The 17,824-nt window shown below is 37.7% G+C and overlaps 2 protein-coding genes across 2 annotated transcripts; both read left to right on the top strand.

Moving 5' to 3' along the window:
• Nucleotides 1-229: 229 nt before the first annotated feature.
• On the top strand, nucleotides 230-2,203 carry LOC110855673. Its single transcript, XM_022104084.2, has 5 exons — nucleotides 230-382; nucleotides 453-670; nucleotides 733-913; nucleotides 1,235-1,421; nucleotides 1,491-2,203. The coding sequence occupies exons 1-5, from the start codon at nucleotides 296-298 to the stop codon at nucleotides 1,952-1,954; spliced, it is 1,137 nt and encodes a 378-aa protein (XP_021959776.1). The 5' UTR covers nucleotides 230-295; the 3' UTR covers nucleotides 1,955-2,203.
• Nucleotides 2,204-10,950: 8,747 nt separating this feature from the next.
• Nucleotides 10,951-13,176, top strand: LOC118437350. The gene is made up of 3 exons (XM_035856300.1): nucleotides 10,951-11,016; nucleotides 11,094-11,146; nucleotides 12,436-13,176. Exon 3 carries the CDS (start codon nucleotides 12,460-12,462, stop codon nucleotides 13,129-13,131), a length of 672 nt encoding a protein of 223 aa, XP_035712193.1. The 5' UTR covers nucleotides 10,951-11,016; nucleotides 11,094-11,146; nucleotides 12,436-12,459; the 3' UTR covers nucleotides 13,132-13,176.
• The last annotated feature ends 4,648 nt before the right edge of the window (nucleotides 13,177-17,824 follow it).

Below are 17,824 nucleotides of genomic sequence, written 5' to 3' on the forward strand. Positions count from 1 at the left end.
TCCAGATAAATTACTGTAATAAAACATATATGTAGAAATTATGTAAGGACAGATAATCGATACAATAATTTGCTAATGCAGCACATGTTTTGTCCTAATCCATCAAGTTAATCTCTCTCACTTCTTGGAAAACATCTCATAAATTAACACAAAATTGCCAGTTGTTCACTCTAATTACTTAATTGCCATTGCAAGGTGAAGCATGTTAATATAAAAATTTAAATATTTACGACATTTTTTAATTCTCTTCCACGACCTCCTACTCACCTGAGCTCAGCAGGCTCTACGGAACAAAATGCACATCGCATCTTATCTTTTCCTTCTTCTCTTATCCACCCCATTACTTATCGCGGGTGCCAATGAGTACTACAATTTTACCCGGGTAACATTTACATATAAATATTACTGAAATAGTCAACTTCTTATACGCTTGTTCCAACCAATTATTTTAGGACCAACGATCCCTGATCGGATATGTGTGGGAAGGTGGGATCATTCCCTACGAATTCAAACCCGATTTCCCATCCCGGGATAGAGCAATGTTTGTCCAAACCGCGCGCTTCATTGAGCAACGGACCTGCATTCAATTCCGCGAGAAATTGGCGAGTGATAGATTTTGGTTAATTTTGGTTCTCGGCGGGTGTTGCGGAACACACGGGGGACGACGGCCGTAAGAATTAATTTTAATTGCGACTAATTAATTACACAACTAACGTGTTCCATCTCCTCTAGCGAATTAGAGGGAAAAGGTCAAGAAGCCACGTTCAGCAGCGGTCTCCCCATGCCGTTCTACCTACACGAACTTGGACACACCTTTGGCTTCCCGCACGAGCAGGACCGACCCGACTGGCCTGAGTATGCCTGGTGGGACGACAATAAGCAGGATACGTGTAAAGGTGGAGAAGGGGGAAAGGTGAGACTAATCGTTGAAAGTAATTAAACTTATACCTCTACTTCCGGGTGAAAAATTAACGGGATTTTATGCAGAAATTTGGGTGGATTTTATGCAGAAAAATTTATGCGGGAACAATTTGTCCACAAAATATGCAGAATTATGCATAATTATCCTAAACTTTTCTGCAGATTTTACCTGTGAGAAGTTTTATGCAGAATCGTTCATAGTTTTTCTGCATATTAAAAAATTTTCTTTCTGCATGAACCATTGTTTCGGCCACTTTTCTAGAATTATATCAAATTCGATAAAGGATTTTCACCCGGGTTTCTTCAATTCCAGGCAAAAGTTGAACAAGCCGCGCTCGATATCCCCTTCGATTACGTCAGCCTAATGGCCGACTGGACAGAATGTTGGTGGCCGAAACCCCCCACTCCAAAAAATATTCCGCTCGGTGGTGGTGGAAGTGATGATAGGACCTACAGTGTCTTGGATATAGAGCGCATCAACGCGGTGCACGGTTGCGGGAGTGAGTTTCAACGATTTTTTGGGGACATTACGAGATTTACGTAACGTTTCATTACATTTCTCCCCGCAGAATGTTATGGATATCGCTTCCGGAAAATTACACAACTTTCCTATAACCAACGCCCTGTCCAGGCCGGATATGAACTTGACAAAAAAATATTTTACATTTGCCGTGTCTACCATGAGGGTCACCTCCTGATTGGAAAATCCCGCCCGGACGACGACAAATGTTGGGTTGGTTGGGACAATGGGGAGACCGAGTATAAGGAAAGGTTCTCGGTTTTGACGAACCCGGGAAATGAGGCGAATTTTAGGTGGATCCGGTCAACCGGAAGTATTCCAAGTGGGGCGATTAAAGGAGGGAGAACCAAGGACAGGGAAACAATTTATGTTGGAAGGTGTAAGATAAATGTGGACAATAGGGATACACTTATTCCCGGCTTCTATCTGGAAAGTAAACCTGGCGAATTACGAGTTCCGTTTGGTGGTGGGGTACGGAGATGTAATGATTTTGAGGCCTTGGTGTGCCAATAAGTCAAGAATTTTTGGCGATATGTGTAAAATAGATTGGAACAATCTAAAAATTTCTTATTCGATTATATCGATAAAGAGACAATTGAAAGATGTATTTTTGTGCAACCAATTTTTTTATTCAATCAATAACACAGCATAATACACTTAAACATGGTGAAAACAATTAATTGTCATTGACGATAATTGTCAATTACAGCATTTAATCCAATTGAATATTTGACAATAAAATAAATCATTCATAATTTGCGAGCCTCGGTTACACAAGTTCTTACATTTTTTATAATTTCTATTTTTGATGCATGAATCAGTTTCTCATATTGTATAGCCATATCTTATCTTAAGAGTAGTAGTGAAGTTGTCTGCTGAACACAAAATTCTTGTACCACCAACGGCGTTAAAGCTTCTACGAAGTTCATGCCAAACTGAATCCTAAGCGAGACCAGAGACTTTAGTGTTTTCCTATCAACTTTGATTTTGCATTTCGCTCTGGTGGACATAATCCATATTTGCGTAATCTGGCTAACTTTAGCAGCCGCAGAGAAACTGATCAGAGTTACTGACAACACGACACAATAAAGCATTCCGCACACCACAAGGATAGAAAAATTTCCCGAATTTGCAGCAACAATTGAGGCAAAGCCTGCCAAAACTTGAAATAATGGACAGAGTAGAGCCATCAGCAAGAAAATTCTGTCCCTTATGCTAGAATTAAGAGTTTTCTCATATATCTGAATCTTTCGATAGACAGAAAACTGATTTTCGACAATGTCAGGACTTTCTATCAAAGTTTTGCAGTCTAACCACAACCGTGATATGGCTGGGGGTTGGAAAAATACTCCATAGTAAGCTCCTGCAATAGTACCCATGCTATACAGAACGAATTCTATAATGGCAAACCCAAGCTTTATTTTTTTGTCAAAAATCCATTCCATGTTGTCAGGACGACAGAATAGAGAGGATAGGAATGGTGGTAGGCATGGGGAAATCGCTACCACAGCGGCCAGCAGAAGCGGGACGACAATCGAAACTACTAAAATGCCATTGAACATAAGAGCCAAGCAGATGAAGATGATTGTTTCACGTTGCGGCGTAGTTGTAATTCCTGGGCAAAAATTCGCACAAAAGTTAAGGTTAAGCAGGGTTCAGAAAAAATCATTAATTGGTAAATTTTAGACAAGAATGTAATTTGATTTTCTAGTTCAGGCTGTAAACAAGCTACTTCTGTCACATAAGCTCACCCTCAAAACCTTCACGTTACATAATTCCTAAAAAAAACTTTGCGGTCGTCACGTTTCAACCGGCCACTGCTTACCTTTTCTATCCGCAATGGAGTTCCAAATCTGGGCAGGAACATTATCCCTCCTAAGGTCAAGGTGCCACATGAAGCCAATAAAGCAACCAAACGTTAACGTAATTCCCATTGCTAGCTGAGCCAGAGAGGCCGCCCTCGTCGCCATTGAGATCACCTGGCAAACTACTTGGAATAATTGAACTAACATCCAACAATAATTTATACCCTGGTTTAATTTACTTGCGGGAACGATCTGATTTTTCTTTGAATCATATGTTACAAAGAGGCATTTATAAAAGTCTGCCATTTTGAACAATTTCTTGGTGATTGGAACTATTTTGTCCATCTTGCTGGCAGTTTTAGTATAGTTGCAAAGAAGTTTGATTGCAAAGTGTGACTAAATGCCGATGCTGTCAAATTTATTGTAATAACTATCCTGCCGATTTCCCGGATGGAGTCCTTAAAATATTAATTGATGTTTGCTTATTTACATTTCTTACTTTACAAGCTTTGTGCATTGATCCTATCCACGTGAAGTAACAAAATGAAAGAAAAATATCGATCGATTTATTATTTAATCTAAGGGCGTATATTTTCACTCACATACAGGAGAATCAAGCATGTAAAAGATATCAAGATACGTGGAGGATCTCTCTCCATAAATACGTAATTTCGTCGCATGAATATATAAAACGAAAGTCGTGCAAGCTTGATCTGGAATGTTCTAGAAAGGTTCGAAGTGAGAATAAACTAAAATTCCATAGCATTTCTACGTCAAAGTCCGCCGACCATATAGTCAGCGGTGGCGTACTCAACTTAAGCGGCTGTGGCGGTGTGACACGGCGTCACATAAAAAATGTTCGCTGGCGGAGAACTCTGTAAACATACTTAATACAATGAATTTTTCTTAAAAAACAGTTAACAAAATTGTTTACTGATCTGAATAAGGCGAGAACTTTAAAGAATGGAAGGAAAGCATAATTTAAAATAATGAATTTCATTATAGAGGCATTGTAAGATTATGTTCTCCTTGTTAAAATTATTAAGCAAAGAATCTGATAGTTAGTTTATGGTTCCAGCGGCAAATATTGAATTTAGCGGCGCGCCAGAAATTTTCGTCGGCGGCGGCGGGGTGGTTTTTATTGTCGGCGTTGGGGACGACGGTAGTGGCAAAAGATGTATTTTCATAAGTTATTCACCTTAAATTTGATTAAATTTATTTAAAGCGATTGACTGGTGACTTATTGATTTAAGGTTACACTTTCCACCTTAACTTCGTTATGTAACGTATTTGTAAATTTTTCGAAATACAGTAAACTGGATCTGCGTTTGACTTCTAATTCTTGTCTAATTTTCCAAATAAAATTCTATTAAATTCAAATATACGTATGAATAGATTACCATTAATGACCTTATCAATTGGGACGATTTTAGATCGATATCAGCAACAAACTCACAACATGATCTATCACAAACTGAAAAATAACCAATGGTGTCATTTGATCCAAAAAGTTTCCGGAGTTTCGTACTAGTAATTCCCAAATTTTCTTAAACGCCACTTGAGTATTTCTAGATAGGCTTGTGTTGTCAATAACAAAGTAAAGTTTTTTATTTCCTGCACAGAATATTCTTCTCCAATTGACAAGTTTGAAACCCGTTATTAAGTATTTAAGTTGGAGTTAGAAACGTGGAGGAAATTTAAATATGTCGGAATTATGTAGACTTAATTATTGGTCATATTCATGGTACTCCTACGTAAAATAATTTTTACACATTAGGCTAAATTTCATTTGGCTACATTTCGAAATGTATGTATAACAAATCTATAGTCTGGGCAAACAGATTATAACCTGCTAACAAAAACCCCTCTTCAGTACCTGTAGAAAATGAAATATCAACTTATTCTCATAATTTCCCTGTTTAACCAATCGATTCAAGCTATTTTACAAATTGGTAACATATTTAATTCTTGTGATCTTCACTTCGTCACAACTAATGATAAATGTCAAATCTCCCCATCGCTATAAGAAGTGCTCACCCGCCATACCAATTACTCGCCAAAACTAGTCGGTGCGATAAATCATCCTGTTAATACTTCTATCCCACATTTCTACAGATTTCGAACCCTCCTCGTCTTCGTGGATCTTACCGAATTGGCAAATATGGTGAAAACTGCCTATTTTCTATGGGCCGTATTACGACGATCTCCCGCCCCTGACTACATATTCGCACATGTCGACAATCCTCATAACCCCAAAATTATTTACAAGCAATACTTTGTAGGACGAAGCCCTTCAAAATTAGTCCTTTTCAGCCTCAACTACCCCCAATCGGTGTTTATACCATGCTTACTCCGTCCTTCAGAGGGAGGTACGTTCATTGAAGAAAAACTAACCCTGCAGTTCACTCCCCGTCAAATTGATGTAGCATGGGACGCGCAAAATTTAAATCTTCAGGGGAACACAGTGAAATACCGGAGTTCCAAACTTCTCCAACAAGAGGGTGACTGCACCCCAGTGTTAAGAAATTTCCTTACCATTTATTCATACGAGTTTTGTCCGCTGTTCATTCTCCGGCAAAAATTTAACTTCACTTATTCCCATTGGAGAGTACCTAACAAGATTGAGGCCAGAGACACGATCGGGACTATAAGCTTCAATTCGCTTCTTTCCAATGGAACCCTGGACCACATTCTAAAACAGAATTATGGTCTGTATGGAGTGCATTTTGAGAAATTCGAATTTTCCGTCGTAACCGTATTTCCTTCTGTGACCAACGACTTTGGCAAATTTCTGTCGCCCTTTGACACAACGACGTGGATTCTTTTAGTAGCTTCGTGCATCACAGTTTCAGGTTTAGTTCCCATTTCGGTTTTTACTTGTGGATTCAGTTATTCAGTTATTAGTTGGAAGGAATACGTTACAAACGCCCTTTTCAAGGTTTCCGTCATGCTCTTGGGGCAAAGTGAGAATGGGCGTGGTGCAAAGTGTAAAGAACAGGTTTCATCTCGCCTCCCAATTATTACGCACACACCACAACAACGACGACGATCGTCTCATCTTCCTCATCACCACCATCAATGCAGTCAACCCCCCATAAACGGAACTTCACAAAAGATATTTGCGAATAGACGTGTAGCAATGATTATATCGACCATTTGGTTGTTTGCATGTTACATTCTTATGGAAAACCTGTACCAAGGAGCAATGTTTTCATTTCTGAATCGTTCCTGAATTTCCCAAGGTCCCGCGAACCATGGAAGAGCTCATGTCCTCCAAACTTCCCGTTTTAACGACTAGCCCGTTCGGATTTTATAGCGATGGCAAGAACGGATCGGTGCTAACCACATATGATTCCACCCTGAAGGGAATTATAATCCCACAGTTGAAGATTAATGCAAGTCGTGCTTATCGAAGGTCACTCGATTCCTTGGATAAGAGAATTTCCTATATCAGCCACATAAAAAACTCGGCTGAAGAAATAATTCGAAATATTTCAGATTCAAAATCTCTCCGGAAACATTTTAAAACTAGTGAAACCTTTGCAATAATGAATTCTGCAGATGATTTAGGATATTTTATGGAGCCGATAAGATTTTTGGGTAAGCGGTTTGTCATCGATGGTCGTGGTGGTGAGTTAGGGTTTCGAACTACCACTGTAATGAACGGATATAGAAATTTCATATTTCCCCCGTTTTACTCGACCTACATGAGACTGGTGGAGTCGGGGTTGGTTGAGACATGGCATTATTTAGTCAGGTTATCAAGTCAACTTAAAAAAATGGGGAAGCGTGGGACTGAAACGTTTAAAAAGTATTATGCTCAAATTAATAGTGGTGTTAAGTTTCAGCCAGAATTTGATGAGTTCGCCCTGGTCTCCTTGGATGCTTTGAAGAACGCGTTTGCCTTGTGTGGGGCAGTTTTGCTGGTGGGTGTGGTCAGTTTTATGCTCGAGTGCAGGGGGAAAATTGCCAAGATTTCTGGCAGGGTGAAGGGAATTGTGGGCGATTTTATGACAAGGGGAGTGGAAGGGTTTCGTAAAGTGGTTAAAGATTTGAGAGTGAATATCGGTCATAGGATTGCCTAGGTTCAAATTCAAACTTACGTGTCTTTATTGTTATTGGTTTAGTTGATTTCGAATTTCAAGGATGTAAAGAACGATAGTGCGATTAGCCTCACAATCAAGTCAATATAAATATATATTTTCCTACGAGTTTTGTAAGATGTGGATGAGATATGTATGTATATACTTAATTTACATTTACTTTATTTCTATTTTGTCATGAAAGATAAAAATGCTAGTCTCTTAACTTTGTAGATAAACCTAAAACTTTCGACTTTTAGTTCCAATAAAATCTTCATTAAAAAACCCTCGGGGATGACAGATTTCCAACTCGCCATTTGAATACACAGAAAACCGAGGTTGAGATGCAATAATTTAAATTACAGGGTCGCATACAATAGCACCGTGCTATTAGCACGTTATATATAATATATACTAGCCTATAAGCCCGTCCTAAAGACGGGCCACATGAAATTTTCTTGTTGCTAAGCAATTTTTTTATGTTGCTAAGGATTTTTTTTATGTTGCTAAGGAAATTGTTTTATATTGCTTTTTTTTTTTTTTTTTTTTTTTTTTTACATATATGATATTTCGGGTATTCCAACCCTTTATTTCACCAAAATAAAAATGTTTGTACATGAGACGATTCACTAACTAAAATTAAACTAAAAACATTTAGAATCGTACCACGCACTTAATTAATTATGGGATGCGTTTAAAGCTATTACTGATTTATTGACAAAAAAAAGAAAAAAGAAAGTGATTATCACAGAAAATATCACATTAAATAATTTTTAAGAAATTATTTAATTTCATAGACATGACAAGCCCACGAGGCGACTTTCCCCTGAAAAGATATCAGGAGCCGGTGTACCTCACCCCCGGAGTTTAATGGAGTTGGGACTCCTCCGGAGGAAGGCTTGTCATCCTAGACCCTAACCTGACCGAGCCAAAATGACAAGGAAAGCTGAAACGAAAGAGCCTCCCAACCCCGTATTTGCGCATTTTTAGAAATTCTTAGCTCTTTTAAATAGTATAGAGACAGGAACGAAGCCATCGTTTAAAATTAGAAGAAAATGTCAAAAATTATATATTTAAATTAAAATATTTTGATGGTGGTTTCTTCATGGGGAGGACTTTTCAATTATGCCGTCAGGGTTGGAACTAAGCATGTGCCTACACCCCTTCTGCTTGAGGACCACGGGTTTTTGGTGTTTAAAATAATTACAAATAGCCCGAGAATATTGAGAGGAGAAAGTTTATGCAACATTTATGTGAAAATTAAAATTAACCTATCCTTATGATAAAAGTATAAATCATGCAATAAGTCATGCAAGAATAAATCAGTGGCAGAGTTTTGTGCATGGAGTAAAGAAAACATACATAATTGAAACGAAGTTAAGCATACTTATAAGCTAGATTATGCAAAATTGAGATTAATTAAAATTTTGTTATTATCAACCTTGTACATTTTGTATTTTTTCCATTTACGATGGAAATTATTTACAAAAACTCTGCCACTTCTCATGCTGACATGATATTCAGTCAATAAACGACCGAAGATCATATGCCGAAGATGAGCCAGAAAATCAAACTGATCATCAAAATTATTTAGAAAGAGGACATACGACTTGTAGGTAGTGCAAAGACCATAAAAAATTAAAATATTGCCCACTCTGTCTTTGCACCCGTTTAACACATACAACTTGAGACTCGAGGCAGTTAGATTGTTACCTAAAATCTTAAAGATAAAGCGCCACATTGGCTCAAAATGTTCGCAAAATGGATAATGACTTGAGTTAATATTTTTAAAATTACAGAAGGGGCAATCCCTTCCCTCTCTCAAGTTCATAGCGTCCGCCAATTTGGGAGTCAAACCAGTCTTGTGCCAGATCTTGTACACTATGTCTTTTTCTGGATTGGTGACCTCCGCCCTTTTTAACTGTTCCCATCGATCAGCATTTATGATCTCAGGGTCAGCCATAGGCCAAGATATTTTTGAAGCCACAGGGGTACACACCAGGTAAAGTGTTGCTTTGGTAATTACTTGATAATTTTCAGAACTGCCAAAATTGCGACACTGTAAAGTCGCCAAGTCAGATATTATTTGCGCATCAAGTACTTGACGCAAAGTTCTCGACTCTGCATCAGTGAGACGCTTTGATGGAGGTCTGGTTTGACTAAGGCGAGGATTATGGGTCAGAAAATCACCAACAGTAACGTAACCCGATTTTACCAAGTTTGGGAAAGTTACATTGTTGAAAAAAGTGGTATTTGAAAGGGAGATTGAGTGTAGTAGGTCCTCAGTTACATTTTCAAACCTAAGCCCCACAGTTTTAACAACATTACTCAGGTTATCATAAAAAGGGGAGGAGTCATCGGGCTTATTATCGGTCAAAATATTTAAAATATTTCTATGCCCATACGCACAGAAATATAAATCTTGAAAATTTATCAATTTATATTGCTAAGAGATTTTTTTATGTTGCTAAGGATTTTTTTATGTTGCTAAGGAAATTTTTTTATGTTGCTAAGGAAATTTTTTTATGTTGCTAAGGATTTTTTATGTTGCTAAGGAAGTATCATTTGGAGTTAATCTAAAAAATACAATTGCCAGAATCCATAAGTTTATCGACAGCATAGGTGCGCAGCCTCCGACTTCCGGAGGTCGGAAGCAGCTTCCGGACGTCGGAAGCAGCTTCGGGACGTCGAAAGCGGCGATTTTTAGTCGGAAGCACAAACTTTGGTCGGAAGCGGACGCCGGAGGCGGAAGCTGTTGGAAGCTGCGCACCTATGATCGACAGGAGGTACGTTTAGTCAAATCAAATTGTAACTGACTAATAACAAATTTATTTCCATTCCACTCATGGTCCATTTTATTACCATTTTATTGCAAATGCATGTTTTATATATTATTGTGGATAATTTCTGTCATCCTAATGTATATTTTCATCTATATTCATATATATTCGGGTAAAGCATTATCTTATTTACAACTTAAAATAAATTTCCTAAGTACTTAAGTTATTTTTTCAAGGAAAATTTTAAAATTTCATGGATTATTAAATTCTCGTATTTCATAACTAGATTGACAAAGATCTCCACCCGAATTTGGCATTGATACCAAATTTTTTAGTTTGGGATATTACATGTCCGAAATCGGATCGGATTAGACCATTGTTTCACAAAACTATGCAAAACATTGAGTCAAATTGAGTGAACAAAGTTCCTGAAGCATATACCTAGTTATTTAAATTCTGATAGTAAACACATTGTTAATTGTGTTTATAATGTGCTTTATCATATGGTTTTTATAATTCATCCATAAAAAACCACGAAGTACTGCTGGTTGTTATGCACATCCGGTCCGATTCTATGAATTCGATTCTCCGATTCTAGGAATTACAAGTTAAGACATTTTTACGTCAAAAGAACTGTGCACTTGGTTAGTATTACAGGGGAGTTGAAATTTAGTATGAATCGGTCACTCGCATTTCTATAACGGGCAATATACAAACAAACAATAAAACAGCCTACACACCAAGAATCCGGTCAGGAAGTCTGTATATGTGTATACGCAACGAAGCCAGTAACCAGAGAGGGTTGAATGTACCCTTCACGTGTTTCTGCTCGCAGGGGTATCCAACAACTAGACAAACGCAGCCAGTAGAAAATTCCCTCTCCTACCAGCCGGTTTGAGTCACAAAACGTAAGTTTTTTGTTTTTAAAGGCTGAAATAATTTCCACATTACCCTACTAAAATTTAGTTAATTAATTGCTACAAAGGGTTCAACGCCGACCCTACTGCATTAGATTACTCCTATCAACAAGCATTTCATGTAAGTATACATAGTAAATCGATTCCGCAATTCTATACTCAAAGTTTGTAACTTTTTATTAAGGGGTGAAAACCCTTTATACGATCGTTATGTCCGTCCGTCCGTTTGTCCGTCTGCCCGTTGGGCCAATAACTTTTGAACGAAACGACATAGAGACTTGATATTTTGAACGTAAACTTTTAACGGCAAGGGACAGGACGGGTTCGGATATGGACACTGTGACATCGTCATCTGTGAAGATGACGTCGTCACAGTGACGAAAAGTGATGAAAAAGTGTCACTTGTCAGTTTTGGCATGTGACACATCATTTATAGTTAATTTGCGGCGACGAATTCAATGGTGACCTCCATTTCGACCTCGGCGGTCACGAAAGGTAACTTGAAGGTCGCAGAAAGGTCACCAACTGTTAAATTTATTACATATATCAATTTGATCTGAAATTTAACCCTGAATTCAATCGTGGGTTTCATTTTGACCTGAAACGTCACAGACTGGTCATTAACAGTTAAAGTTGATAAATTTGTCAGAAGCGTTGGAAAAACATTAGGCATTTAAATTTTAACATATTTTGAATGGACAAACACAATAACATTTAGTACATCATATTATGATGTTCCGGTTGAAGGATAACAAGCTACTTTCACCCCTTGGTTACATTCGTTATAACGATTTATTTACTTTCCCTTTCTATTTTTGAATCCAGCGCTATGGCAAAGCTAATTGCACTATTTTTGAATTGCATTTCATTGCGATTTTATTTTATTTCATTGAAATTTTAATGCTTTAATTGAATCAGAGCCGTTGCTTAGATATGAGAACATTTTTTTATTGAAGCATAATTACTTATGCGCAACGACTGCTGAATGGCGAGGATATTTTGTAGGATGGTGACATGAAGGGATTATTAATATTGGAAAAAATAATTGTGCTTAATTTGTGACGGTCAATGTCCTCCCGCTTCTGCTGCCTGCCAATGATTGTATGCATAACACACAGTGTTTCGTTTCTTGCGGGGTTGCTTAATTTCTTGCACTACAAAGCAAGAAAGGCAAGAAATGCAAGGTGCACGAAACTGCAAGAAATGTAAGAAACACAGCGCCCTCTAGCGGCGCGCCCTAATAATTACAGCGGCGGGAAGGAGTTTCTTACACCTTGCATTTCTTGCCGGTAAAAAATAGCTGCAAGAAACCATTTTCTTGCAGTTATTTCTTGCAGGTGGTTACTTGCATGCGAAACACTTATAATACTATTCCCAAATTGGGGCTAACTCGTTTTTCTTTAATTATAGCCCATCACGTTTCGACTTGGCATCATGGGGAGCAAGAAAAATCTGATGAAGGAAGTTAATAAAAATCATTTACCCAAGTCAAAGCGATTAAAACTACAACAAGCAATTGAGGAATCGGCCCGACAAGAACACAAGAGACGTCCTCGCCTCAGAATATCGAGAGTAGTGGAACAGATCAACCAGACCAAAGGGGATTGGAGGCACGAAAAGTCAAAACTATTGTTCATGCTGGGCCTTGGACTAACGCCAATCCCGAACTCGATCGCAGTGATATTTCCGTCAATTCTGGTGCCGATGACGCTGCTCAAGTCTAAGTCGCTCTCTGCAGATAGTGAAAAAGCAAGATATTTCAAGGGGAAAAAGCTAATAAGCGCGCAAAGAGTTAGGCGGTTTGAAATATTGCGGGAATGGCGTTTACTAGTACCCCCAAAAATATATGGAGACGTCGAAGTAATTGATTTGACTGATGATGACGATGTTGATTTAATTGAAACGTTTCAGAGCGATAGCTTAGTTACATCGTGTTTCAAAAACGTACAACTTCAGGACCCACCACCACCACCGATATCAAATATATTAATTTCTAAAGTTAAAAAGTCTCGCGGTTTCTGTGATCGTTATCCTCTTATGCAGATTAATACAGTTTTGAAATGTCAAAAATTGAATGTCAAAAATTCAGAGAATGTTTGTAAATGAAGAGAAATTATGATTAAAATTATCAGATTGAGAGTAGGAGATCGATGCTGGACCTTATCTAGAGTTGTGTTTGGTTTTACTTCTAAATCCTAAACTTTATAAACATATAGATATATTTGACGCACATAACCTACGGTTGCCCGGCAGTATTAAAAAAGCATGAATAATTAAGAAAAAGTGAATATTTATGTACTCACTTCTAAAGTCTATGCATATTTCATCAGAGTAGTAAACAAGAATGAACATCAAAGGAAGGGACATGCCAGTCCGATATATATAAGATGGTCATGCGGCTGCTAATGCGGCAATATTTTTAACTTTGGCATTGCAGATAAACATGGAATGCAAAGAAAGTCGAAATATTTCCCCACTGGGAGCCGAATGCCCAAATCCTACTTCGGGTTTATCGGAAAAATAATCTTGACGTTTGACCTGTCTGTGATATCAAAAATCGACGACGAGGAAATTAACCCCAGATACTATCTAGATTTTTGGACGGAGTTTTAAATTTTTAAATTACGAGATCATGTCGATATAAAGAAAATACGATCGTATCATTAAATAAGTTACATACTGTACATAACAATACCAGGGTTTAAATTTAGTAAAGAGCTTTCTGAAGTCAAAATCAATCCTATGTTGAATAGCTTTGTGATAGATATCATCTTGCGCATCATTTAAAAAACGACAGAGGAGTACGCAAGTACTTGAGTACAAGTTTGTGTAACCGATCCTAAAGAAAGAGTTTTGGTAATAAACAAGTTGTTACCTGAACCAGAGGTCGACGCCGACAAATTTTCGGCGGCGGCGCCAGTTTTTGGTGATTTCTCGGCGGCGTCGGCGGCGCCAGTTTTTGGTGATTTCTCGGCGGCGTCGGCGGCGCGGCGAGGCGTCGCAATGTTAAAGGGATAGAAAATCAAATTTTTCGGCGGCGGCGGCGCATAAAATGTTACCGGCGTTCGATCGGCGGCGTCGACCTCTGACCTGAACTCTTTCCGTTTTATATTTTCGAAGGTTAGAAATTCGGCGAGTTTCTAACCTTATTTCTCGTTTTTGCAGGCCGGTATCTGTGCAGTCATTTGATAAAAATAAATCATCTGATAATCCAATTTAACTGACTTTAAAGATTTTCATTAAGCAGTCCGGCATTTCATAAATTATTCAAAGAGTCCAGAACGTCAACTTTTTAGTTTTTATAACACCCTTGGGTCTTACTAGGGATACCCTTTCTATGATAGTTGAAAAATGAGTTCTAATTTAACTTTTCGTATGCACCATGATATATTTCGATTACAAAGTGCAAAAATTTTTCTGCAAAACCAATTTGCTAATTTTTTAATAGCCTTCAAAGTTGGCGAAAGTGGGGGTGGAATAGGCAGAGTGGGAGTGTGTGGAGATGGGGGCGGTCGTATCCCTCGCTATACACTACCACCACCTGTTACGGTAATTATGATCTGGTTATTTTTCGCGACACAATTCTATGTTTAATCTTAAAATTATGGACCCAAGTTGAACTAGGTTTGAATGGCAAAGATAATTCTTTAGATTTTATAATTCTCCAGCGTTTTATATCCACTTCACCAATGTGTATTAGAGATTCTCTTGCAAAATTAAATCTTTCGAATACAAAATCTTCTATATCTTTTAACTTCTTCAGTTTGTTGCCATTCTAGTCGATGTACGTCTTCATCCGAGAAATTGTTGCATAAGTTGATATTTTAAGGAAACGTCGTCTAGTTTTAAACAATTTATTTGACTTAACACTGTCGTAAAACTTTAAATCTTTATCCTTTCTTCGAGATTATAATTATTATAAACTATTATTACTTTCAATCTCCCATGCGATGATGATTCTTCGGAAATTGTGTCGGTTTGAGCTGCACTGTCACCGTAAATGTCAATTTCATCGTCACTGGAAATTTCCAATGCATCGAGCGTTTCACATGTACTAGTTGAAAAATTAAGTAAATTTTTTAATAAAATCAGTCCTTCACTTGCTAAGTCGTTAAGATTTAAGCCACTGTCAATTATCCAGCGGGTACTCCAGCGGTGTCATATTTTAGTTTTACTAATTCTAGTAACAATTGGCACACTTTAATGATTTTCGCCATATTTAGAGTGGTAATTGCTAATATGATTACTTAATTGAACAATTTTCAGAGAATTTTTAACAAAAGAGAAAGAGCAGATGACTAAAATAACAATAGGATTTAAGTATTTGGTGCGCAAACTGGGCAAACTGATCTTACCACTTCGCACAATGCCATCAACATGCATCAATTTTTTTCATTCACTTAACTAAATTTTCTTACAATTAATTAAATTTCAAGTAAACATAAGTTACTAAATTTATCAAACATAAGTTACTGATGGATTTCCTTGTGTCACACAGATAATAATGACCGTCACAGGTGGTTAATGTATAGTGGGGGGCACGACCGCCCCCATCTCCACCCGCTCCCACTCTGCCTATTTCGCCCCCACTTTCGCCAACTTTGAAGGCTATTAAAAACTTAGCAAATTGGTTTTGCAGAAAAATTTTTGCACTTTGCAATCAAAACATGTCATGGTGCATGCAAAAAGTTAAATTAGAACTCATTTTTCAACTATCATAGAAAAGGTATCCCTAGTTAGCCGAATTCGATAGATCGATCTATTTTCATGTAGTATCAACGACATGCAATCATGCTAACTAAATCAAGAACATATGTACGTATTATATATGTCGGCATATATGTACCTATGTATCAACTTTAAATATTTTAAGCCTGGTGTTTTCTTACCTTTACATATATTAAGGCTAATATTTTTAATAGGTCTTTACTTACAAGGGGTGTGCTACCCTTGTAACCTCCTGATTTTATTGCACCATGTACATACAATTCCACACATTTATCTAGCACAAATAATTTTTAGTTAAAAACTCGGCCCAATAAGCACAAATCGCCACTTTTTTAAATTTAAGAATAAAACGGAGTCCATTCCCCTAACGGAGTAATTGTACAGATTGAATGACATGAATCCATCAACTTTCCAGTGGAAAAGGCAACGGTTTCTAATTCACAATTTAAAAGGTACTGGTCCGATTTTTGAAATTATGTGTATTTAGTAGATATGTTTGTGGGACAATATATTTTGCAAATAAATCTGACAAGAACAATCATGGTGCACTCGTTGTTAGTTGTCTTGGCTTTATTCTATTTTACATGAGTCGAATCCGACACCATAGACGATACATGGATATGTACATATTTATGTATTAATTTCTTACCCATTTTCTAGTTATACGCCAATATCAAACGGTCAACACTGCTCGGAAGTCGTACTTTTATTCAAATTTCCGCTTCATTCTTTCCTTACCAGCTTTGACATATATTTTTTCACCTTAAATCTTTGCAGTCTGAAACTTCATTTGATTATGTATGTGTCTTCTTGTACATAACTATTCTAGTTTCGTATTACCTATGTTTTCCATATATTTTTCGATCAAGTCGTGAAATCCAGAAATTTTTTATTACCTTAAACAATGGGGGGATTAAATCGTGTCTGTCTGACTTTTTTGTGTTGCACCGTGAATTTTACTTTTATCGAGACAAGTGTACTATTACCGATTATAAATCTGGCTCATGTTCTATCGCCCCACACGACTTGTCGATATCACCTCGTCTTCAACCTTATTTCTACGTCAAACTTACCAACTACCCGTGATGTCCCTCTTACGCTGACCAATAGACCCTTTCTACTGGATATTGTTCCACCTATCCCACCCTTCAATAACCCCACACAACTCGATATCCTCAAAAATAAAGGCTGGCTGTGCGAATTTGTCATTTTATTTGTCACCATAAAGTCCCAAGATTATACTCTTCATCACCAAAAATCGTTAGGATATTGGGTAACCGCTCAAGGTCAACACCATTTGACATTAAACAAAAACGAAATCTGGATGCCAGAAGTTTATCCAGACTGTTTTTATTTTTTCTTAATTCCAAGTCACCATAAAATTTTGGAAGTCCACATGCATTCCGCGCTATACAGAAGACCTTATCATGTGTACAAAATGCTACCGGTGAAATTTGCAGTGTTGCTATTTCTCGCAAAAAATAGGGTGAAATTCTGTTACCAGAAAATTATTCCAGTTCTACAAAGTTTTAAATGCACTGCTACAACTTTAAGTAAAGACGCAAATTTGGTCGGTCCCTTCAACTACCCGACTATATTTGACCAGCACTGGATCGCTATAAATGAAGATGATGGCTCATATCCCATCCCGAATGTATTGTTTGCTGCGGCACTGAAGAAACTTAATGCAACCTTACAAAGACGAAGTAATAAGGACCCACGTGGTTCCCACAGAATCTTGCTTCTACTTTAGGACGCCTATCCTAAATCCAGCGAGTATTAGAGTGCCTTACTATAATCGGCAAATGGTCATCACAGCGTATGACAGCTTTTTCTCTTGCTCGCATTATTCGAGGGGGGTTTCGTTCTCGCTGTATTTGGCTCCTTACGACACAATGTTTTGGATGGTTCTAATTTTCATGCTTTTACTCTCAGCGTGCAACGTTTCGTTAGGATTTTACTTGTTGAACAAAGAATTCCACCCGGTTAAAATATTCGTATACTTTTGCGGTCTCCTAATGGACGAGGTGGACCAGCTGCCAAACATTTTGAGTAATTTCCTTCCCCTTCG

The sequence above is a fragment of the Folsomia candida genome, unplaced genomic scaffold (assembly GCF_002217175.1).
Source record: "Folsomia candida strain VU population unplaced genomic scaffold, ASM221717v1 Fcan01_Sc013, whole genome shotgun sequence".
NCBI classification, from domain to species: Eukaryota; Metazoa; Arthropoda; class Collembola; order Entomobryomorpha; family Isotomidae; genus Folsomia; species Folsomia candida.